Raw genomic sequence first — 25,056 nt, 5'->3', positions numbered from 1 at the left:
GGCAGCAGGAAGGGAGGCAGGCACAGAGGCACGTGGAGAGGGGACGGCCACACACAGGAGGGAGGTTCCCCAGCTGCGGTGAGAGGGAAACGGTGAGGTGGCAAAGGCTCAAAGCTTAGGCTCTTCTGAAGCCTCTTCTCAACTAGGCCTTGATCCTGGCCTTGATCCCAGCCCGGTCTGAGCAGCCTCCCGCCCCACCCTTGGAAGCAGGTGGACTTCATCACCACCCGGTCCCCCTCGGGGTGTCCTTGGCCTCCCTGTCACCTAAATTTCCTTGTGCTCCCTTTCCCCGGTATCCTTGTACTGGGGACATGGGTCCCAGTTCTTTCCCTATTGCCTTGTCTGCACCCCTAGTGTAAGTCTTTTTTTTTTTTTTTAACATTATTTATTTATTTATATAAGCACTGGGTACAGTAAGAAGCGCAGGAGGGTGAGAGAATTCACCAGAGCTAGAGCGGGGAGCAGAACAGGCAGACTGACGAAATACACTGCTGAGGGGAGCAGCAGGCGGCAGGAGAGGTCTGCGCGCCATGTGGGATCCTCGCTGGCAGCCGGGAATCGAACCAGCGCTGCAGAGGCTGCGGGCAGCTTCGCAGCCCAGCGCTCAACCGCTGTGCCACCAGGGGAGGCCCACCTAGTGTAAGTCTTAATAGTCTTCCTGACCACCCCCCGCTTTTTAAAAAAAAAAAAACAAGTGTCAGAGTAATATTTAAGTTTTCAGAAACTTTTTTTAAAGAAGATTTATTTATTTATGCACACAAGAACTGGGATATAGGCCAGAGGTACAGGGGGTGAGAGGATTCACCAGAGACAGAGTGGGGAGCAGAACAGGCAGACTGACTGACATACACTGCTGAGGGAAGCAGTGGGCGAGACAGGAGAGGTCTGCCGCGCCATGTGGGTAGCTCCCTGGCCAGCCGGGGATCGAACTCGTGCTGCAGAGGCTGCGGATTGCTTCATAGTGCTGTGCTTCACCCCTTGTGCCACCAGGGAGGCCCATTTTTCAGAAACTTTTGTTGGGCAGGACCAGTTTGCCTCTTTTCAAACCCAGCGGGAGGGGCCTGGCGCAGGACCGCCTCCAGCGGGCGGCGCGGTGTGTGTTTTGCAGGTTACGTGGCCGCATCTGAACCCGCTGACATGGCTCCGGCCTCTCCTGCTCGGGTCAGGAGCAGCCCAAGGGGCCCTGTTTCCCCAGCACCGTCCCCAAAGCGGGGCCACAGCACTCAGCCTCCGAGCCGGGGCGCTCCGGGGACCCTCGCCGCTGCGCCCCGGGCGCGGTCAGCACCGCGGGCCCCGCAGAGGCCGGGCAGCCCCGTCCCTTCGCCGGCCGCGGCGGCCACCAGGGGGCGGGCCGGGCCGGGCCGGGCCGGGCCGGGGCGGGCCGTGCGCGGGGCGGGGCCGCGGCGACGCCGCCGCCCGCGGGTCCCGTGACCGCCGCGCGCCCGGAGACCCGCGGCCATGCAGCCCCCGGCCGTGCTCGTCACCTCCAGGTGAGCCGGGCCCCGCGCCCGCCCCGCCCCGCCCGCCCCGGCTCGGCGTCGTGGGGTCCCGGGGCGCGCGGGCCGGGAGCCGCAGAGGCGGGCGCCCCCGTGGGCGGCGCGGGGTCCCCCTCCCCGGCGCGCGGCGTCTGCGCCCCGCGCGGCCACCACCCGCGGGAAAGACGGGCGGCCCGAGTGCCCCTGTCTCACACTTGGGGAAACTGAGGCCCCCAAGACGCGGCGATTGGGCTGGACTGGCCGCGCCGCCCTCGCCCGGGGCGCGCCCCTCCTCCTCCCTGGGGATTGGAGGCCGGTTCTGGAAAATCTGGTTAAGCGCGCCCGGCACGCCCCGGGCCCCGCAGCGGGGACTGGATGACTCGGACCGTGCGGGAGAGTGGCCCGGAGGGGGCGCGAGTTCAGGTCGCCATGGGAGCTCGGCGCGGGTGCAGGCAGGCTTGGGAGGGGGTCGGGCCGCATCCTGGAGCAGGACGGGTCAGAAGCTGCTCAAGGAGAAGGGCCGGCGAGGGGAGTGGCGGGGCCACGCATGCAGGGTGGAGCTCCTGAGCCAGGCCCGGAGGACCCCACAGACGATCCCGAAGGGGCCGGCGCGCCGGGGTGGCACTCTCCCCTCGCCCTCTCTTTTCATATCTGGAAAGCAGGTCAGGGTCGCTCATGTTCTGCAGCAGTGACCGCCCCCCCGCCACACACACACACACACACACACACACACACACACACACACACAAAGCAATTTATTATTTAAACTGCCCTGTGACCTCAGGTCTGGAAAAATCTGATAATCTTTCAGGGAATCCTGCCGTCAGGCCTGCTCGCCCTCCTCCGCGCGGTGCCGCTTGGTGGCACCTTCACAAGCATGGAAGGTTTCCTTGATGCCACAGGTCACCTCCCCTCCCCAAGCTTCAGTGTCCTTTCCTGTACAAAGGAGCTTTGAGATTGGCAGGTCTGAGCAGGGCCAGCCACAGACCCTCCCAGCCCCACACAGACTTCGGTGCAGTGACTTGCTACTGCCCCACCTGAGCCATCTGTTTGCAGAGGTGAGGACCAGGTGAGTGGCTCTCACTTGTCCTGCCTGGCAGGTACTGGCGCTCCCAAGGAACTAGCTGTAGGCTAAGTCCAGATGCCCTAGGCCAGCCACTGGGCAGGCCCTCAGCTTGCACCCCAACTCAACTTTCCACTCTAGCCCCCCATTACTCACCAGCAAGGGCATTCAAGCCTCATTGGTCCTGCAAAAGTTTCCTGGGACCTGCTCCGCCTGGGCCTGCTGTCCATTCTGGGACGCAGCAGTGACAAAGCAAAGCCCTCTTGGGGCACTCTAGGGGGACAGCAGGCGGTAGGTAAAGATGTCACTTGTCAGGGATGATCAGCAGTAAGAAGGAAAATAAAACAGTAGGAGAAAAGAGTCATGGAGAGTGAGTGCTGCTGTGTGCGCCTTCTGATGACGGGGCAGCCGCACACATCCCTGCCGAGCAGCAGAGACACCTTGAGAGAGACTGACAGGGTACGGCCCGAGCCAGTGTCCTGGGGCGGGCAACTTGACTTCCGCCCAGCTCCGCTCGTCCACACTCCAGCAGTGATACCTGCGTGCAGCCCAGGACAGCAGGGCTGGTACTCAGCTTCAGGCAGGAACACTCACTGGGTTACTGGCCAATACTGGTTCATCTTTCCTACGCAGAAGCATCTCTTTGGGTTCCTGGAACACCTCCCTGAAGTCATCTTACCTGGGCCCCAGTGCAGAGCTGCCTCACCCCGTGATGGGCTCTGTGTACAGAGGGCCAGTGGCTGTGCATGTGCTCCCACATGTGACAGCTGTGGCCCCCATGTGCCTGTTGTGGAGGTGGGAGTGATCTGGAAGGGGTGCTGTAGGCTGGTGTTATCTGATGGGTTGGGGTGTGATTCCAGAGAGGGACGGGCCTCCCCTTCTGCCCCTGCAGTGGGACCCTGGAAGCCCCTCCCCCTCTGGTATCATCCCTTCCTTGGTTCCCAGCATATAGCAGCACCTGACCTTGACCATCAGTGCCTGGCACTTAGACCTGCTTCCCCGGGGCGCAGCCCTCTGGTTAGGCATCTTCGTCTGCATTCGGGGTGGGGTGGGAGTTCACCCCTGCCTCGTGCACACAGAGCCAAGCACCGCCTTCCAGCACAGAGCCACCAGGATGGTAGGCCCCCAACTCCCACGGGGGCTCACGTGCCCAGTTTGTGTAAGGCACCTGGCTGTTGATGGTTTTTCTATGAGCCCCATCTTCTCCTGGGGACATCCCCAGAGCCTAGGGGGCCAAGGTCTTTGAGGGGCTGGGGAAGGCAGGGCGGTGGCTTGGAGCAGTGATCACAGAAGCCGGTCAATGGAACAGCTGCAGCTGGCCCAGCCGCCTCAGGGTCCTGCCCGCTTTCCCTCGAGAAGCCTGTTGATTTGACCCTGAGCTGCTTCCTTTGCCTTCTTTCCCTTTGGCAGGCGAGTTCAGAATGCCCACACGGGCCTCGACCTGACTGTGCCCCAGCACCAGGAAGTGCGGGGCAAGATGTTGTCAGGCCACGTGGAGTACCAGATCCTGGTGGTCACCCAGCTGGCTGCGTTCAAGTCGGCCAAGCACAGGCCCGAGGATGTCGTCCAGTTCTTGGTGAGCTGGGGCCCCTGCCAGGATGCTCCCGAGGGGCCTGTGGGTCCAGGTGGGCAGACACACTTGCCATTGGGGCACCAGCAGCAGCAGGGAGCAGGCGTGCCAGCACATGTCGGGCGGTAAGGACCATGAATCCAACACTCACGGTCCGTGAGGAGACGGACTTGGAGCCGAGAAAGCAGTGACAGGCACGCTCGGGGGCTGTGGGAGTAGGGGTCACCTAGCCCATCCTCGGGAAAGCCCATCCCAGCGAAGACTTCCTGGAAGAGGTGAGGGGCAGAAGTGGCAGAAGAGGGGAGAAGAGTGTCAGCCCAAGCAAAGGCGTGGAGGCTAGACATGGGTGCTGTGTGGGAAGCCGTGAGTATGGAGTACCCCCTCCTGGGTGATGTGGGAGAAGACGAGGGGGATCATGGGCAGGATCCGGGGGTGAGAGGGCGTGCAGGCTTGCCTGGCTGTCTGGTCTAGCGGGAGAGTGGAGTTCAATGGGAAGGCATGGGCAGGAGCCCAGGTCCGAGGGACCCCTGGGGAGAGCTGGGGCAGGCCAGCGGTCAGTGACATGGAGCAGAGGGAGAGAGTTGAAAGTATTTCCAAGGTAATATCCGTGTAATACGCCAAGGCATGGTTTCTTCCCGGTGAAATAAGGGGCACCGGCGGGGGCACCAGTGTAAGGAGGGCACGTGGAGTGAGGTGTCCACCCTGGGGACACACAGGCTGGAGCAGGACAGGATCTGGCCTAAAAGGCAGGTTTGGGGGGCATCAGCTTGGAGGCGATGTTGAAGTGCAGCCAGGAGTGGATGACGGTGCCCGAGAAAGGAGTGGAGGGTGGCGTGAGGGACGGGGAAAGGCCAGGGCGGCAGCGGCTCAGGGACAGTAGAAGAGCAGGAGGGGCGAGCAGGGGCTTTGTGCCCATGGGCGCTCAGGCCAAGAACCAGCTGTAATGCCAGTGGCTCTTCTGGGCCCGCTTGGCTCTGTGGGCAGTTTGCTGTCCTGGTCATCTGACTTGATCCCGGGATCCCTGCGCCCACGTTTTCAGGGACAGGAGAGGAGAGTATCTGAGATGTCCCCAGGCATGGTGGCGAGGCAGCTTTTGGGGAACCCTCGAGGGCACAAGGAGTTCTCGCCATCTCTGCACCCCATCAGCACCACTCATTCCTCACCAGTGCCTCTCACGGTGTGGGGGGTCATGCCTAGGTGCCCACAGGAGTGGGGCTTCTCAGACCTTCTAGCCACCTGTCAGTGCAAGGAGAACTCATTTGCTCCCCCTGAGATCCGGGGGGATAGCCACAGCCTGAAGACTCTGAAATTGCAGCGTTTTTTCAGATTGATAAGCGCCTTGTATTCTACCCCTTCAAAGGACATAATATGCATTTCCATGGACATGGGCCGGAGTAGAGCCAGCCTCGGGAAGGGGCACCTGCCTGCTTCACCACATGTGCTGGCCATGCTGCCACACTCTGACGCTGAGGGACTCAGGGTGATATTGTGGTCCCCTGCAGGTGGGGACACTAAATAAATGGGAGTCCCACCCTGGGCACCCAGGGCCTCTCTCTTGGCCTCCTCCTGTTGCTGCATAGGTCACTACCTGGAAAGGCCTTGCTTTGGGACATGAGTGTCCGTGGACCCTGTATGGAGGTGCCCCTGACCAAAAGCTCCTGGGCCCCATCACGAGGCCTGCAGCTTTCAGAACCCCAGTCCTGGTGGGTCCGCAGCCAGGCCTGCATGGAGCAGTCTGGCCAGCAGAGGGTGCTCGGCCCCCACCTGACTTCTCTGCTGAGCCTCAGGCTTCCAGAGGCTGGTTCAGCCTGGCTGGAGTCCTGAGCCCCGGGGGCTTAGTCCCTGGGGATTGGGGCCTCATCATTTTTGATGAAAGGATACTCTTACCCTTCCATGAGGCCTTTCTAGGAAAGCCCCAGAGCCAGTCTCATGTCAGTAGCTGCAGGCTGCAGCCCCCTGTCCCAGATGATCCCCTGTGGGGATGGGTAGCCTCAAGTTCCCAGTACCCCAGTCACCTCCTGGCATCTGGAGCCCTCACCTGCCAGGGGTTCTGGTGACGATGCTGGTCAGCGAGGGCTGTGAGACCCTCACAGCTGTGCACAGGGGTGGCAGGTCTCCCGCATCTGACAGCACAAGTGCCTGCCATCACCAGTCATCAGTTGCATGGCAAGTCAGTGCACTCTCGAGCCAGCAAGGCCTGCCACTGTGGGTGGGCACAGCTGAGTCATCCCCCTCGAAGCTCCTTTGGAGTTGGGGAGACGAGCCCAGCATTCAGGGAGAGCACAAAGGTGTCAGGTATGGGGGACAGAGTGGGTGTTCTCTCTGGGTTACAGAGACCAAGGTAGTGGGGCTTACCTGCTCGGTGATGGCTGCTCACCCCACGGGGGAGCCCGGGCCTTGGGACAGACCATGCTGGGGCCCCCACTCAGAGTAAACACACAGAAGAGCTTGAGAAAGCCCTTCGTGGCTATAGATGGTCTGAGGGCCTGCTTCCTGAGGTGCCGGTGTGCAGAGGGGTGCTGGCGGGTGGCAGGGCTGAGAAACCAACTTTGCTCTGCCTGGCCGTTCACCACCTGCGCCCAGTGCAGACTGGCCCGCCAGACAGCTGCTGCTCGTTCACAGACAATGGTCTGGAGACCCTGGCTGGAGAACGGTGACAGGTGGAGTTTCTGTGAGATGACTTACCCCCCAGCAGGCTGCGAGGTCACCAGCTAGTGTGCTGAAAGCCCAGAGTAGAGGTGGCAGCCACAATCACCTGCAGGCGAGGAAGGGCCTAGCATCAAATGTCTGTCCCTGGCCTGTGGCAGTGCCCAGAATCCACCACCACCTCATCTTTCCTTGGGCCCCTGAGACTTTGCTAACTGGCCTGGCATTGACCGGGAGGGCTGGAATGGAACCTGAGGTGGAGAGAAAGGCTGTGGGTTCCCCCCAAGGCCTCTCGGAATAGCCTGCCCTCCCGGGCCCCCAGTCAGGGTGAGAGGGGCGCGCCGCTCACTCTTCACTCAGGAAACCACGTCTCCTCTCCTGCCAGGTCTCCAAAAAGTACAGCGAGATTGAGGACTTCTACCAGAAACTGACCAGTCGCTATCCGGGGGCCAGCCTGCCCCCACTCCCCAGGAAGGTGCTGTTTGTGGGGGAGTCTGACATCCAGGAGAGAAAAGCCGTGTTCAATGAGATCCTGCGCTGTGTCTCCAGGGACGCGGGGCTGGCGGGCAGCCCTGAGCTGCTAGAATTCTTAGGTACCTGAGGTTCTGCCCCAAATCCCTGTGGTGTCCCCAGGTCTTCAGAAATGGGCCTCGCCACCCTGGCTTGGCTGGAGTGGGTCCCAGCTGCCCCTGCGGCCTGGAAGCCTCAGCCAGAATGTGGAGGCAGGTAGGCTTGACCTTCATCTCCGGGCCTGGCTACGGGACAGAGGGTGCTGGCCCACTGCCTTGAGGGCTGAGTTCCTGGCTCAGCTGGGTCCTTCTCTAGCTCACCCCTCCCACGCTTCTTCTGGCCACACACACACCCCTGCAGCACACACACACACACACACACACACACCCTCCCCCCCACTCCTCACCCCCCCACCCCCGCCTCCTACCAGCCAGACACAGGCTGCAATAGCAGAAGAAAACTGCCCCACAGCCAGGCTGATGCCCTGCCCGGGCCACCAGCCTGCACCCCCACAAAGGACCCCCACCTTCCCCCAGTCTGGAGACCTTGAATGCTTGCTGCTCGTGTGGCCAAGGCTTCCTGTCCTCTCTTGCCGGTTTTCCCATCACCCCGTGGGAGCAGCCGGCTCCAGGGGGCTGTGAGCGTGCGTGCGCCAAGCACAGGGAGGTAGCCAGCACAGAGCCGGCCGCACAGAAGTGCCATAGGGGCCAGGGCTCACACTTCACCCCCACTCCACACCTGCATGCACTCGGGGTGTCCCCACCAGATGGGGAGCAGTCCCATCAGTGGTGCTGGGCTCCCATCTGGCCTTCTCCCTCTTTGGATCGCTTGATTTAACTCTCCTAACTGCTGAGATCTCCCAGTTCCACGGCATGGGTGGGCATCGTCCCAAGAGGAAACTAATAGCAGAGAGACCAGTGGTTTTGAAGTGAGGGGTGGAGAATAAAGGAAAACCAGTGACTGCACAGAAGGTGGGGCCTGGGGAAGGCGGCAGAGCCCCCCCAGTCCTGTAGGCCAGACTCCTGGAGGGCTCCCCTGCGCCCATCACTATCCACATCCCCCCATTTACTCCTCACTGCTTGGGGGCTGTGTAGATCGGGGTGGGGGCAGCCCGCCCATTCCTGGAAGAATCTCCCAATCTCCCCACGCCCTGTTATGGCGACCAGGAGAGGGTGATCTGACTTTCCTAGCCTCTCTGTGCCTCAGCTCCCTCACCTGTAAAATGGAGACACACGGGAGATCTCCCTCATGGGCATTCATCTGTGTGATGCTTGCTCCTTGACATTGGAGGCGCGTGAAATTTTGAAGAATATTTTCATATTTGTCCTTATAAAACAGTGAAGCATAATATAAAGCAATAGTCATTATTGCCTAGTTTTATGTATTAGTGTATTCGAGTATAGAAACACACTTTGAGTATGCTGGGTTCTCAAGTTTTTCACCTACAGGGTAAGAACTTTTTTTTAAATGGCTGCTTTCAAAGATACACTACCCAGTCACTCTTTGGAGAAGATGAATAAGTAGTCTAAACCCTCCTCAAGCCACCCATGGCACAGAGTAGGTATTAGATTCCTTATCTATCATAGACGGAGTCTCTCATAAATACAAAGGTGCAAGCTCGGATGTTGTGGCAGTGGCACTCTGCTGTGGAAGCTTCTGGATGCTTGCTCTCCTTTTCTCTACTTACCTCATGTTGAACACCTATCTGGGAACTACACTTTGATGTAATAAGCCAGTCTGTAATGAAACCATCACATTTTGTTCTGGAACCTTCCATGTGCTCACTGCACACTCAGAAGGTCATGGTCTTATTGTCCTGAACCTCAGAGCAGTTCACCATCCCTGGTTAGATTGGCACAGCTCCCTAATGTGTCCCACAACTGTAAGACATTTCTGGGAGCACCGGTTCCGTGGACGCCCTGTGTGCTATCTCCTGCACCACCCACGGCCTGGGACCACAGGCTTCAGGAAGCACTACCCCTGTCTTGCTCTAAAGCTTCCACTTGTAACTCCCCCACGTTGGCCTTCCCAGGTGCCAGACAGCCCTTGGGGCTGCAGCAGGACGTGGAGCCCAGGATGCCCCCACTTACCCAGACCCGCTGTCCTGGTCCACAGTGCTGCAAGAAGCCTCAGGTCCTAGCACGGAACTTGTGTGGTACCTCCAGGTCCCGTGGCGGTGGGTGTCAGGGCCTCTCTCCTGTTTCCACAGGCACCAGATCCTCAGGGGCTGCAGATCTCATCGGCAGAGACTTCTCTGTCTTGGATGCAGACAGCCAGGCAGGGGATGACGGGGAGGCTTTCAGCTTCTTTGAGCAGCAGGACCAAGTGGAGGGTGAGGGCCCACACATCCTGGGCCTGAAGATGGAGGATGCAGGGCAGTCAGAGGAGGAAGAGGAGGAAGTGCTGGACCCGCTGGGCATCATGCGGTAGGTCTCCCCATCCCGGCGAGGACCCTTCAGGCTTGTCCCAGGCTCCTGCCTTCCCAGTGTCTGAGAGAACCCGTCTCCCCAGGTCCTCACCCTTGTGGCCTGCTGTGCTGGGGGCTGATCTGCTCATCCTCGACATCGCCCTTGCCTTTGGAACTGGGCTCCAGTGTGGCCTGCCCTGTCACAGTCATGGGGTATGGCCCTGCCGCCCCCTCTCTTCACTGAGACTTTGCAGGCTGCAGCCCTCTCCCACAGTTTTGCAGCCCAGGCCACCTGAACCCTCCCTGCCCACCCAAGGGGCCTGGGTTCTCCAGGGAGCTCATCACTGCCAGCCTTTGACTTGGGACTGTGACTGGCGTTCCCTGGTCCTGTCATGGTCTGTAAAGCGGGGGTTTCCTTGACCTGCCGCCTGAGGCGGCACGTGGGAGCAAAGGACTGGTGACCCATGAGGTCCAGAGAGGTAAAGTGAGCCCTGGGACACTGGACGGGTTCCCTTTCCACACGTGGGCACACACCTACACACACAACTGGCCAGCCAGCTGTGGCCTTGGTCCCCTCTGGTGTCCCTCTTCTGTAAACTCGTTCCTTCCTCTTTCCTGACCTCTGCCTTCAGGGGGCTCCTGACCGCCCGCTGCATGAACACCCTGTGTCTGGGGTTGAGACATGACAACCACACGCCTGCCCAAGACCCTCAGCTAGGCACAGGCCGAGGGGTCTGTAGGAACCCCACCCAGGCCACCAGCCCCTGGGCTCTCACTGCTGCTGCCTGGTCCAGACATGTGCTTGGAGGAAGCTAATCTTCCTTTTCCCATTCTAGGTCCATAGGCCCGAAAATAACTAAATAGACATGTGAGAAAAGACAAAATTTTGTAAATAATGGATTCTGGGGTCTGGTCATGCCAGGGAGGTTGGATCGTCTCTGGAAAGGGGCCTGTGAGTGCAGCGGGTAGGGGTGAAGCAACAAAAACCTTGCAATTAAAGAAGTAAGAATTTTGCAGAGTTCACCTGCCTATGCATGGACACAGACCTTGCAAGCCCTGTTCTGAGGTGAGAAGGCAGACTCTTATCTTCAGAACTACCACAGAGAAGATTTACTTCTCTTTTTAGGCAAAAAAGCACATTCTTGGATCTTCTGTGTCTCAATTTCTTCCATTTCAAAATAATCATAGGCAAGTGACTCAGGCACCCCCTGGGGCGGCCCGCCTTTCACCCTGACATATTGCAGGAGACCAGGTGGGAACTAATTCTAGGTGTATGTAGCACGCCTGCCCTATAGGCAGCTGTTATGACCCCATTTCACAGACTAAGGAAACTGCAGCCTGCAGAGCCAAGTGCCATTCCCAGGGTCAGGCAGTGGTCAACAATGGTGCTGGGGTTCCAGCTCAGGGTCCTGGACTGTGGAACCAGACAGCCTGGCCTGGCTTTGACCTTTACCGGCCATGGGTCCCTGGAAATGTGCCCTTTTACTTCAGTTTTCTGCAACAAAAATAGGGTAGTGGTAGGGCCTGTCTGTGGTGTGAGGGTCAGCGCTAGGAAGATGAGCTCCTCTTCACGCTTCGCCACCTGTGCAGGATCAGCACAAACTCAGGACACTCAACTTCAGTCAACAGATGAGGGAGGCCTGCCTGATAGGCCCCATTCCAGCAAGGAACCAGAGCTGATTGGAAATCAGGAAGGGGAAGGTTCAAGAAAAGCACCATGAAAGGTTCAGTCCCAAAAGCACTGCCCGCCAGCCAGCCTTCCTCTCCCGCTGGGGTGCATGAAGGCAGGCACGTCGTGGGGCAGGCGGCTGCAGGGAGGTCATGAGACCCACCTGGAAGCGATGAGCATCCAGGCAGGGCTCTGGGTGCTCTGGAGGAGAGGACAGGAGCCTGAGGCCGGCAGCACCCTAATGCCCTGAGCCAGGCCCCTGGCACTCCAGCCAGCCGTGTCCTGGAGGGGGTCAGTGGCCAGAGGGAGGTTAAGTCAGGAGAAGGCTGCAGTAGTTGGTCCTTATCGGCTGCACACAGTTCTGCAGTCCTTCTTGGCTTTATTTTGGTAAGGATAAGGCTTATTTGAGCTCGAAGTCACTGTTGTTCTGAGTAACCACACGCTTTGAGCAGTGCCAGACTGAGATGGGCTTGGTGGTTTGTGCCAGCCTTTGGCTGCAGGACATGCTTAGCAGTATGGTTCCTTTTTTGGGTAGGAAAATGCTCTTTGGAGTTGGCAAGGGCTGCTTTGAATTTCTGCCTGATTCCAGTAGTACATTGTCAGGGACGGTCAGCCATCCCGGACCGACCACCCCTCAATGCTGTCCCCATCAGTCAGCAGCCTCGTTCCCAAATTGGAGGAAAACGTAGCACCTCAAAGGGACGCCAGAGGCGCTAAGACCTGCCAGTTTCCCTTTAATGACCAGTGTGACAGCAGTGCTGTCGTTCCATCAAGGATAATAACCACACATTTTGAGAGATTATTAAATGTCAGGAACTGATTAGCATGTGGGTGTATTCAGCTCTGCTATTTTCTGTTCTGTCATTCGGGAAAAAAAAAAAAAAAAAAGGTCCTCACCCACCAAATTGCTTTCAGGATCCACTGTGGGTCTGGCCTGGGAGATGGTGCCCCCAGGGAGCCGGCGCTGGCTGCTGCTTGTTTGTGTTAAGAGGAGCTGGCGTTGGCGGGGTTCAGCCACGTCTCACAGCCACGGCTGTCAGATGCAATCTCCCCCATGCCAGGCTGGGAGGTGTGCAGGGCCCTAGGATTATCCCCCTTTCACAGATGGGGAGACTGAGCCTGATGTGGCAGAGCCCTGCCTGGATCACCCTCCAGAGACATCCATGGGGCCGGCTGATGTCCCTGTGCAGAGCTGCCCACTTCGCGTTCTGCTGGGGAACATTCTGTTCTTTGCAGGTGACGTGCACTTCGCACGCATGTTTCTCCGTGTTGTGCCCTCAGTTCCTCTGCAGAGGCGGCCGCTGAGCCATTCTCCCAGAGGTGTCCTGCACCCCACCCCCACTGCCTCTGGCCCTCCCTGGCCGCCACCCTTCCGGGCCAGTCCTTCCTGCCGCGGCCACGGTGGGGCGCTGTTGCCCCACTGCAGGGCGGCAGGAGGCTGGCTGCACCAGCACAAAGCCCGAGCAGAGGCTGGCCTGGCTTTTCTTTGTCTCTTAAACATGGTTTTGATTAGGGGCGAGACGGGGCCCTACACCTTCAGGGAGCAGTAGAGGCAGAAATGGCCCACACAGGTCCTTCCTGACACTGCCGCCCACTGCTGGCCGGGGTCGGTGCTCCCGGCCCCACGGGATCCACAGGCCCACCGTCGGGCACTTGCCTTCTTGTGGGTTTTTGCTCACTGCCCTCTCTCCATCGCGCTCCTGCCCTGCGGAGCTTTCATCTTTAACTGTCTATTGTAGAGACCGCAGAGTTCTGAGAAGGATGAAGTTCTGCCAGAATAGTTCTGCCTTACACTGGAAACATTTTAAATTTAATTAATGTTTAATTCTGATAATAGACAACGAGTACAGAAAAATTGGAAACAGTGACAAGTTCTTTTGCCATGCGCGCTTCTGGATAGTCATATTTTCTGCCACAATGAGTTTATGTTACAGGTGCCATTCCGTAATTTGCTTTTTTGAGCTTAAGTTCTGGGCCTTTCCCGGTTGACAGTCGGTGTCTAAATTTTCACTCTGTGCTGGTCCATCCAGTCGGTGCTGCAAGTTGCCTTGCCAGGCCCCTGCTTGTGTTTTCCGTAGGTCTTTGCGGTTCCAGGTAGTGCGGAACCTCTCCGTGGGTGGAGCTTTTCCCCAGTGCAGATCGCAGAAGAAGGGGGGCAGGTGTTAAGTTATGAAAGATATTAAGGGCCTTAGTCCCCTTTGCTGGTAAGGCCTCCCTACTGCCCCCACACCTGCCGGCCCACAAAGCCCACCGCCTCCCCGCTCCTCCCCTAGAGCCCAAGGAGCCCCCGAGTGCTGGGGACCCTCAGCTTCCTGAGGGACAGGCATGGAAGGGCCATCTGGCTCCTGGGGGAGGCGTGGTTCCCCACATTCCTTCCAGGGGAGGGGGACACCAGTGCCCAGGGCACGAACTCTCACTTTGAGTGAAGCCAAACATTTCTTTGGAATGCTGTGTTTTCTCATAAGTATTCATACAAATGTTGCTTTATCTTCCTTAAAGTAACCCTGTGTGTTTTAGGATAAAGGTATTTTACTCCCTATATTTGGCTGAAATCACAGCTCTGGGATGGCACCATGGTTTTGAAAGCTGCCCTCCATCATGCCTGCAGCTGTCACAGGAACACAGCAGCAGCGGCCCTTGGGATGACGCAGCTGCACATGGGCCGACCAGTGTCTGTGCCAGTGGGCCCGAGTGAATGGACCGTCAGGGACAGCGGGTATAATCATGCATCCCGCTTTTTAAAATCAGTAACAGAATCTTTGGTTCAAGAGAATTCTCACCTCAAACCCTGACATTTAAGCAGATCAAAGTAGAATTGACCTGGTGGGGGACAGGCTGGGGGATAGGATCTCGACCCCTCACAGCCCACCTCAGGTGACCTGAGCAGCTTAGCAGAAGGTCAGGGCCTCTCAGAACATAGCTTGAAAGCCGCTGGGAAAGCCTGAAAACTGGGGCGCATGCTCACCCCAGAGTGGGGTTAGAGGCAGGCAAGAAGACCCAAGTTCAGATGTCACTTCTGCCGCTTGGCAGCTAGGGGCACCTGGTAACCTTCTTAGCACCTCAGTACCCAACTGCAGACCACCAAGGTCACCCAACTGAGAACCAGCAAAGGCCTTAGCAATGGAGGTGGGGGGCAGCCGCCATGACCTGCGTTTGGAGAAGACTCAGAAGGCAGTTCAGTGAGCAGGAAAGGTTTCGGTGGAATAGGGAAGACTCGAGGCATCCCGGCTGGAAGCCGGAGCTGCTAGCTAGAAGCATGGCGTCCTGTGGCCCCTGAGATTGGCTGGGGAGTGCATTCAGCTTCCTCTGGCTGTGCTGCTCCATGGGGGACAGGGAGCAGGGTCCTTAGGGAAGCTACTGGCCCGTCCCTGGCCCTGGCCGTGACGCTAGAGGAGCTGGTTTGTGTCCTGGGCTGGTTGCTGCAGGCTGCAGGGCAGAGCTGCAGTTCAGATCTGGTCTGGCCATGCCCTTGAGCTCCGTCTCTAGGGGCTTTGTGGGTGTCTCCAGGTGTTTTCCCTGGACTCGGGGTGCTGCTGGTATCATGCAGATGACAGGCAGCATTTGGCCTCTGTGTAGAAGTGAAGAAACGTCATCACCTACCACCTGAGAGGGGAGGGGGTCGCTGAGATCCTGGTCCCTGGTGGTGGGCCCAGTGGCCTGGACTGTTGAGAGACAGGTCCTTGATGTAGTCCTGGGACCACAGGCGTGATGGGCCCCCATTACTTTTTAGGGCCCAAAATGAAGTCATTTGGGTCAAAACAGATCGTGAACCTGGACATCACTGAGTGGCACCTTGGTCACAGGCCTGTGCCTCATGGTGACATGCACCCCAGCTACCTTGGTAGCTGCTAGAGCGATCCCGTGGCGTTGCCTCCTGACTGCACTTTAACATATAAGGAAGCAGATTCAGAGAAGCGAAATTGCCCTTCATCCTCCTTGGGGCGGCAGAGGCCCTGGGGGATGCACCCTGACTTCCTCTTGGGCCCCCTCCCGGGGCCCAGCTGGTGAGACCTTTATGGTCAGTCGATGCCAGACTCTCCCACCTCGGCGCTTTCTCAGCTTTGTGAGTGCTGAGAGCTCATGCTTTGTGAGTGCTCAGGTGCCCCCACGGGTGCAGCCAGCACCTCTGAAGTCATGTCTCTGTGCTGGGCCCCTGCGGCCACAGTGGCAATGAGCAGCACTTTAAAGCAGGACGCTCACGTGACGGGAAGGAGCTTTATGTTCAGGTTTGGTTAGGAGTCACCCTGGCTGTGAGGGCGGTGGTCACATGATTGTGGAGTCTCAACTTTGGAGGCTCCACCATCATCGATTTAGTCCCAGACATGGCTCTGTGGTTCCTGTGCACCTGGACGCTGGGCTGGTGGTGCCCATTGTGGTCAGCCCCGCATCCAGGAGCCTGGACATGGCCCTGGCTGGCCAAAAGAAAGCCATGCTCACGTGTCAGTCATGTCATGAGCACAGGGCTGTCGGCACAGCATTGGCACCTCTCACGGCTGCGCTGCCCACCCATACAGGGGCCTGGCCAGCCAGCTGTCTCCTGACAGGCACTCCCGGTGGGAAGCCGGAGTCTGTCCATGCGCACGTGCGTGCTACGGAAACGCGCTTCCACGCCTTCAGCTCCCAGAGCATCCCACCCCCAACAAGCCTGTGCCACTGAGACCCTGCCCTCCCCGTGATGCCCGTGAAGTCAGGCGCTCAAGCTCCGTCGTGATGCCAGTTTTCCCAACCCCGGCGGCCAGAGTCAAGCACACTGTGCTCCTTGAAGGGAGGAGAGGGTACCCCGCAGCGTGTCATGAAGGGCTCTGCCCATGCGCAGGGTGGGCTGGACGGGGCGTCCTGCAGGCAGCAGGTGGATACTGGTGGAGGAGGAGCTGGGGGGACAGAGGGTGTGGGGCCCACAGCCCATGTGCGCAGCTGAGTCCATGCCTGACCAACGAGAGAGGACGAGGCCGGGCTCGGAGACTGAGTGACCACCTCATGCATGCGACGCCTGACCCCGCCTGAGTCAGGATCTGCACCGCCCTGGGTGCTGGAGGGCGGCCCACTCATCCCCGCAGCAGCCCAGCTGTGTGAGCACCTTTGCCTCTGCACTTCTCCCTGGTTGCGCCTGCCCGCCCTCCTCTGCGCCCCCAGCCCAGGCCCGTTTCATTTATCCTTGGATCACGAGCACAGCTTCTGGGGGGACCCAGTTCCCTGTACCTCAAGTTCTGCCTCTGCCGCGGGGTTGCTCGTCATCCAGAGTCAGCTGGGTTCCCCATGCCCCTTGCAGGCCCTCCCAGGATGAGGGTCTCTCGGCCCCTCTGCCTGAGACATTCTTCCCTGCAGACCAAGGTTGCCGCCCACCTCTCTCAGAAGCCCTTGGGCTGGGCCGGCTCCTGCTCTGCCCCAGCTGTCAGGAATTACTGCCAGTTGGTGATGACAGTGCCTGGCCTGTGACTCTCCTGGGCTGTGAGCTGGGCACAGAGGCAGGCCTTCCTCCTCTCTGCGCCCTTACCACCCGGCCCGGGTTCCGGGAGGTGGGAGGTGAACCCGGGGTGATGAAAGAACGCAGAGTAAATGGATGAGTTGCTTGCAGAGTAGATAACGGGGTGAGGGCTAGAAAGACCCCTTGAGTAGACTGAGAGGTCTTTGGAGGAGGAGCAGCAGGGCTGGAGGACTTTCTGCATGGGGGTCTCTGTTCCAGACTGAAGCCAGAGACACTCTGTCTTCACTCCCTGCCCCTCCTCCCTGGCAGTAGGTAGGAATAAGTCGGCATTTAAGATGATTTGTGACTGTGATGTTAAGATGTGAGGGCCGTCGGTGTGTCCTCTGCCCTTCGTTCCCCTTTCCTTCTTTGCTCCCACCATCCAGCCAATCAGACTTTCAGCATCCACCCACCTACCCACCCACGTGCCAGCCAGCCAGCCATTCACCCACCCACCCACCTACCCACCCACGTATCCATCCTTTAACCTGATATGCATGGCCGTGTGCTCTGGACCAGGCACACTGCCGAATCCTAGAGACTAAGTCTGGGGGCTAATGCGAACAGGCCCCTGAAATTTCAAGCACCAAAGCTCCATACTTCCTGCCTTTTCTGTGCTTCCCCTTGAAGGCAGGTCAGGGAGAGCCAGAGAATGGGGTCAGGCACAGATGCTGCCTGGTTTGCAGCCCCATGGGCCACAGATTCACTCCGTTTCAGTTCAAGACAACAAAAGATCAGCATGTTCTCCAGGGAGGAAAAACAAGAACATTCATCCAGTTGGAGAGGAAACCCCGCATAGAAGGAAAGTCAGGCCTGATTTGTGCTCTCGGAACCAGAACTAGGTGTTAGAAAGGAAATCCTTGAACTCTCTGTGCCTCTCTGTAGAGCTTCGCATCTGTTCCCTTTTTGTGCTTTGTTCTTCAACCGATCCCCTGATCTCTGTGCTTGCTCTGATGGCTGGGCCCTGGGAAGCCGCTCGCCTGGGAGCTATCTCTGGCCCGCTGTTGCTGAGCCACCCGGACCTGTGGGCATTGGCTGCAGAGTAGCCTGTGCCCTGCCCTCCCTGTCTACCCCGGGCAGGCGTGAGTGGGGGCTCTCCACTCCTCACTGCTGCAGCCCCTGCCTGTGCTGCCAGCCCCAGGAGTGTGGCTGCCATGAGTGATTGAGGGCAGCAGGGGACCGAGCCCTCAGGGCGTGCAGTGTCTCCCATCTTTTTCTCCCCTCCCCGCCCTGACTGTGACTCAGTTGCCTACAACCAGGGTCCTGGCCTGTCTCTGGTACCCACCTCCTCGGGGTCCTTGGAGCTGAACTGGCTGTCTGCTCAGTGAAACAAGAGGGGGAAGGCCCAGTAAGAGAGAGACACCCTGTCTCCTCCATGAGTGGGCAGAGGTGTAGCTGAAGTTTCTGGAATGCCTTTGCTGTTAGGATGGAGTCCAGGCTTCTTTCCCCATGCCCAGCACCATAGGGGGGGCCCGAGGATGGTGCCACAGGAGACACAGGTCCCTGGTGGCCTGTGAGCCCATCCAGCTGGTGCTCAGGATGGAGAGGGAGCAGCAGGCAGGCAAGCTGGTCCCACCCCAGCACTGAGCCTGCTGTCCACCTCCACCTTTGAGGTGTGTCTCCTTCTGGAGTCAGCAGGATCGGGGCCTGTCCCCACACCATCCTACATCTTCCAGCTCAAGGACACCTTGAGCAGGCGAGGGCAGAGGACCGTGGACCTGACAGCCCCACCCTGCCTGCCCAGCCTCTCTGAACCACGGTTTCCCCCACGAAGATCCGCCCTCCAGGGCTTCTTCCTCCCAGGTGTGCCCAGGCCTTCACAGCTTCTTCCTGTCTCTGTTCGGAGCCTGAAATCCCACCAGACTTCCAAATCCAAGCCGTGGGAATGGTCACCTCTGCGTGTCCTGCCCGCCCACCCCCAGGGCCACCCGGCTGCTATTTTTATCTGCTGCTGGTCAGGCAGTTTAGGCAGCACCAGCCTCCTGGGCGCAGCTTCCCGATAGTTGACAGTGAGCTGGGCCCAGCGGAGTTGCCCCAGGCAGAGGATCCCGGCATGGCGGAAATTCCCTTTCCAGTAAAATGCAGACTTCTTATTTTAGGAACCTGAAAATGAGTAATTTAGGCACCACAGCAGGGACTGGGTCACCTTGTTAGACACAAGCCAGATTTACTCATTTACTGACGTGGTAGAACTTACAGGGCGGGGGGCGGGGGGGCACATCTCCTGCCTCCTGCTCCATGAATTTTAGGGTGTGCACCCTGGAAACAGGTAATAAGGTGCTCTGAGGGCCAGAGAAACTGCCCCCTCCCGGTTTCCTGCGGCAGTGACTGGGCCAGCAGACCTCAGCCTGGCGTTGAATGAGACACAAGGGGCCCTTCGGGCTGCTGGCCCAGTGGGACTCTGAGTACCAGAGGGGCTTCCCAGAGGAGGAACTGAAATATTTTCTAGAAAGATGAGGGCTACACCACTCCGGGAAAGCGGCCTCATGGGGGAAATTGGGTCCTTGAAAAGTTTCTTAGCATAGGCTCCAGCTCACCCGGTGCCTGTGTGGGTCTCTCGGGACTGCCAGTGGGGCGCTCATACGAAGCCTAACCCTGTGCTTCATCTGCAATTCTCCAGCTCCAAGAAGCCCAAGAAACTCCCCGAAGTGGCCCCGAAGGCCAAGCCCTCGCCCCGGCTCACCATCTTTGATGAGGAGGGGGACCCGGACGAGGCCCTGTTTGGCCCGAGCAGGAAGCTGTCCCCTCAGGGCCCTGCAGAGGACAAGTTCCCCAGGGACTGTAAGTAGAGCCCCGGGGTGTTCCTGTTGCACCATCTCCGTATTCAGTCCGGTGCTCAGCTGACCTCTGTGGGGTCTTTGGACCACCCCCCCCCCCCCCAAGACATGTGAGCACCCTTTCTCTGGTTCACCGTGACATAGGTTTGGCTGATGGAAATTTTCTGCTGGAGGAGTCTAGTCTGGCACCTGTGTCCCACCCCTGGAACATTCCAGGACTATACATTTATTCTAACCATGCCTTGGAAGAGGAGGGCGGTTTCCTTTTTGCTTTGAGAAGTGTGGGTTGTGACTGGTATAAACATGCCTGTTACATCGGTGGCTAGAGTTGGGCGCAGGTGGAGATGCTGCCCTGCCCAGGACTGTGACCCTGTCGGGTAACGGGTGAACAAGACCCATGCATACCCCAGCAGAGGCCCTGTGCAGACCTGGAAAAGGGAGAATGAGCAGCCTCATCCCAGGGCCTCAACTTTCCTCACCCCACCCAGGGCAGGAAATTGGTGTCACCCATTATTCCACCACCATTTGGTGAGCACCAAGGGCTGGGCTCCATGCAGGGCAGCCAGCATGCTGGTCCACAGCTCATGGATGAGACCGTCCCGGCCCCAGGCCTCCCAGGGAGCCAGGCCACCCTACCATGGCAGGACAGCCTGAGTCTGGAAGGGGCCTGGGGAGAACGTCAGGCATCAGGGAAGACTCCCAGGGTGGGAGCTGGGTCGGCACTGTGCTCTGGAGAGGGTGGGGTGTAGGCTCGGGCTTCTTGAAGGCAGGGGCCACAGCCAGAAGTGTCCACTCAGCTCCACAGCCTGGCAGGCAGCTGAGCCAGGTGGCAATTGTTAAGTGCTTGTTGAGAGACTGGAGCCTGAGCTACAAGATCCAGCTACCCTGGGGCCTGGGGGGCCTGGCACAGTGAGCTGAAGAGGCAGTTTCCGCCTCAAAGCAAGGGAAGGCAGCAAGGGCTTGGCCGGGGAGTGGACTCGGCCGACCCTGGCCTGGCACTGAGGGGGGCGTGGACGGGTGTGCCCAGCGATGGCACCTGTCCCTGCCATCCTCCACTGCCGCTCCACTCCCCTGCGTGCTGTCGGGCCCTCGCTCACTCCGCGCCAGGGCAGGCGGTCTCCACACACCCAGCAGCTGAGACGCGCCAGGACACTCCCTGACCACTTTGCTGCTCTCTTCTCTGCAGCCCTGAAGTTGTTTGATGACCCTGACCTCGGTGGGGCTGTCCTCCTCGGCGACCCCTTACTGCTGCCGGCTACCCGAGAGTGTGGAGGACCCACCTCCCACCTGGGCCGCAGGGAGACTTCCGAGGAGTTGTTCAGGTACCGCCATCCCCCGCCGTCTTCGCCAGCTCTGAGTGGCCTGGACAGGGCCAGGTACTGTCCCAGCGTGGGGGGCTTTTGAGCAGGGACCTGTGGTGGGAGCTGCCAGGGAGCAGTGATTCAGGGTGGCCGCAGGGTCAGCGCCCGGGGCAGCCCTGCATGTTCCGGACGAGAGCGCAGCATGCATGGAAGTCTTCCTTTTCACCCCTGTATTTTGGTAGTTGATAAAAAGTAGAAGTTATATAATTGCAAAGGCTAATATCACTGGCATAACCAGGTTTGGGAACAAATAAAACCGCCTCTTGGTAGCGTGCAGCTCCCCGGATCTGCCGGCTGGCTCTGAGGTGGATTGACAGAACGCATGCCGAGCCCAAGGCCAGGACTTGGAGTGTGGGCCTGGGTCAGAGCACACTGGGCACCTCCCACGTCCCCTTATTGAATCTTCTCAACAGTAGGTGCATTTATCTCCTTGGAGGAGAGGCTCTTGGGGTGGGGGGAGTCCCGCCCATGCCGGCTGCCTTCCTGGGCTGCTAGGCACTGTGTGTCTCTCCGTGTCCACCTCTACCCACCGCAATCCTGGAGGCAGATGTGCGTGGTGATTTACAGGAAGCTGAGCTGTGTCGTTCCGAGAGCAGTTAGGTGGCGCCAGGGCCCCGGGTCCCAGGAGCCGTCATCTGCACCCTCATTAGCAGGCACGGGCTGTTAGACAGCCCTCCACGCCTGAGTCACAGCTCGGCTTCTTGTCTTTACATCTCCCCGAGGCCCCTGGCATCTGTTCATTCCCTGACATCCTGGCAGGCTGGGAGAAGCTGGCATTGTGGTCATGTCATTAGGGGAGAAACTGAGGCCCAGGAAGCAAGTGCTGGAGTCGGCCCCTGTGAGCATGTCCCCCACCCAGGGAGCCTCTGTGGCTCCAGGACTCAGTGTCCCAGTGGGGGCAGTTCCAAGGGGACCTTTCTCTTAAGTCCATCAGCCGGCACTTTCCAGCCCATGTCCTGCAGAACAGGGGGTGTTCACAGGTGTGACCTTCAGACGGGTCTGTGTTCGGGCAGCTGTTAATGGGCTCTGCAAGCCCTCAGTCTGCCAGCCTGCATGCTCGTGGCTCTGGGGAGAACACCAGGAAGTGCTTCACTTTCCACCTTGCCCCAGCCTTTCTTTGCAAGGCTGGGAGCATCACGGGCTGGGGTGGCACTGCCCAGAGGTGACCCCTGCGCCTGCTCACCTGACGGTCGTCAGTATTAAAGGAGGGAGCTTCTTGCGAGCAGGACCGTACTTGATTCTTCCTCACGTCTGCACTGTGACTCTCCAGGCAGTAGTTGGGCTTCTTTACACTAAGGTGGCCCTAGTATTCATTCATTCATTCCTCCCTGACTCCACTCCCTGCTGCTTTCCCTGTCTGCTCATCTCGTCCACGCCCCCAGGCCAGGCCACGGTAGGTGGTGCCTGGCAGGTCTGCAGGTCCCTCTTGCTTTGTGGCCAGCCTATTAGGGGGCCTCCAGATTTGGTCGTGATCCAAGCCCAGTCCTCTGCAGGATCTGGGAGGAGAAGCAGGTCTGAGGGCTTCATGGCTCTGTCCAGGCTTTCCGTGGCTGAGCTCACACCAGTGAGGCCTGCAAGAAAGGGGAACTGGACTGTGCATTGGTGGGAATACCTTGCCATGACTCAGGACCCCCAATAAAACAGGATGCTTGGGAAGGGTGTCATGTGGCCCTGGGCCCTAAGAGCCACTGCCCCCACCTGGCTGGTCCTCACCTTCCACCTCAGGGCAAATCCAGCTTCTGACGTACTCCATGAGCCACACTTTGCCAAGCAGTGCACATCCTGCATCCAGCCGCGTGCTCTCCACTGCTGTTTTTGTTCCCTACGCACCCGTTTATGGATAATTCAGTCCTCCTGCTCAGCTTGCCCAGGGCACCAGCCTCCAGGCAAGGATGCGGGGGGAGAAGCACCTACCTCAGGGCACTCGAGAGAGAGGGCTGCAGCTTGGAGGCAGCTGGGGCACACGAGAGCCAGGCATCCCCAGCCCCAGCAGGCAGCTGGCTCCCCGGAATTGAGTTCCGACACCAATATCTGGCAACCGGAGCTCCTCAGGAAGCAGGAAGAGCTGGCTGTGGCCTGCCTTAATTCCTGCCATCCAGTCCCTGGGACCAGTCGCTGGTGACCAGCACACAGCATCCGTCACACCCACTGGTGGGCCATGGCTGAGCTCGGGCCTTGGGAGACTCGGTCTAGTGCCCTGTGGCCCACAGACAGGCACGTCTTTGTTCTGTCTCAACGTGAATGTAGTCTACGCAAGGGCACGGCCTCTGAAGTCAGACATGCTGGTTCTGGTCCAGGCCCGGTCACCTGCTGTCATCTCACCCAGGTCTCTGGGCTCCCTGGCGCCCAGGGCACTTCATCTGCAGGGAGGTTCAGCCGTCCTCCCCAGAGGCCTATCTGGGGATAAAGACAAGATAATGTGTCTAAATGGGAGCATCGTATCTGGTCACTGTTCCATTGTTTCTTGAGGGTTTGCAGGAAAGATTACCTGAAGAGACCAGTGTGTCTAGGTGGGACCACCTGAAAAAACAGCTCTTTGGAGTCTGCTGAGGTGCCGGCTCTGGTCCTGCTGAGCTGTGGGGGTGCAGGGGAGGAGAATCCTGCCCTTCAGCTGGTGGAAGGGACAGGTTGGGGCTGTCTAGGGTGAGAAGCCAGAGTGAGGGGCTGAAACCCAGGCCCAGTGCCCAAATAGGGGTGCCATTGTCTGGAAACCTTGTTCCTTTTGTGGAAGGTTGTGCTCAGGGCCTCTCATCTGTTTCCTAGAGTTGAAGAGGACTTGGACCAGATTCTGAACCTAGGGTCTGAGCCCCAGCAACGGCCCAAGCCCCAGGCCAGGTCCAAGCCACCAGTGGCAGCTAAGCCAGCGCTCCCCAGAAAGCCAGTGGTTCCCCCCACAACGGCCCCATCCAAAGCTGAAGCCAAGCAGCAGCAGCAGATCCAGGCCATGGACGAGATGGACATCTTGCAGTATATCCGGGACCATGATGCACCTGACCAGGCAGCCCCCAGCCTCTTCTGAACCTCCACCTTTGCAATGGCCTTGACACCCATCAGGGGGTGGGAGAGGGGTGGAAGCCCCCCAACCATAGGACCCTGTACCGCCTTGTTGCTTTTTCTCCTGGCCTGTGGGGTCATGGAACCCTGCAGGGTACAAAGAACAAGGTCACCATAGGAATTGGAGCCCAAATTATCTCAGCCACATGGATATGGAGGGAGGCTATTCGTGGGGAGGCCTCGCCAACCCAGGGATGGAGTGAGGCTGGGGTGCTGTACTCGAGCAGGAAAACTTTGTGCCTACCCATGCCCGCGGCTCTGCCCACCCCCCCATGTAGGAAGGAGGGCTTGGCTGACCTGGGCTGGGGTGTGGGGGTTCCCTTTGTCAAGCTTCTCAGGAGTCTCTGGCAGCAGGGCTCCTGGGGACCTGCAAGCTCTGGGAGGGTCCCCAGCACAGGGATGCTGAGTGGGTGCCCAGAGGAGCCTGGCTGAGTTGGGGTCACCTTGAACCACCAATAGTTACCTATGCAGGGTGCTTACCCACGTGTCCCAGCTCAAGGGATCCATCCAGCCCAGCCCTCCAGGTGGGTGCAGATGGCCTGGCAAGCCCGGTCTGCCTCCGCGTTCCCAGGGAAGGCCCGGTCAGCCATGGCTGCCTTGGGCTTCTGGCCTTGCGACCCACGTCCACCCTTGCAGCTCTGGCAGAGTGTGTCACGGCATCCTCCAGAGCTCCACAGGCCGGGGGTCCCACCAGGGTGGGGCCGCATCTCTCCAGGTGCTGCCTGAGGGCCCACCTGTCCAGGGTGGGAGCTGTCCTGTCCTCCAGGTCTGGACATGCTCACCGGCCTTTCACCAGTGGGCGCTGCCTTCCAGGGAGCAGGAGCCCTGTGCCTTAGACGCCTCCGGACCCCGCGCCCCAGCGCGCAGTCCAGGGCAGCATGGTGCTCAGGAACGCCGCAGTGATTGCAGGAGGCTTGTTGGAGCAAAGGCTTTGTTTGTGTGTCTGCTGCAGTCCTCACATTCAGAGCTGGTGTTTAAGGAAACAAATCATTGTTTTTAATGAAATAGAACCATGTTGTCCTTTGGCTCGTCCTCCTTGACAGGCTCTGGAGAGGGGTTT

The 25,056-nt window shown here is 59.1% G+C and overlaps 1 protein-coding gene across 1 annotated transcript; it reads left to right on the top strand.

Annotated features, from left to right (window-relative positions):
• Positions 1 to 1,458: 1,458 nt before the first annotated feature.
• Positions 1,459 to 23,961, top strand: HS1BP3 (HCLS1 binding protein 3; the record flags this gene model as incomplete). The annotated part of the gene is made up of 7 exons (XM_084234385.1): positions 1,459 to 1,490; positions 3,949 to 4,114; positions 7,140 to 7,347; positions 9,474 to 9,690; positions 19,425 to 19,585; positions 20,768 to 20,903; positions 23,706 to 23,961. 7 exons carry the CDS (start codon positions 1,459 to 1,461, stop codon positions 23,959 to 23,961), a joined length of 1,176 nt encoding a protein of 391 aa, XP_084090511.1.
• Positions 23,962 to 25,056: the final 1,095 nt, after the last annotated feature.

This window comes from Talpa europaea, assembly GCF_964194135.1.
Source record: "Talpa europaea genome assembly, chromosome: 6".
Lineage (NCBI taxonomy): Eukaryota > Metazoa > Chordata > Mammalia > Eulipotyphla > Talpidae > Talpa > Talpa europaea.
This window is presented reverse-complemented; position numbering and strand designations above follow the sequence as displayed.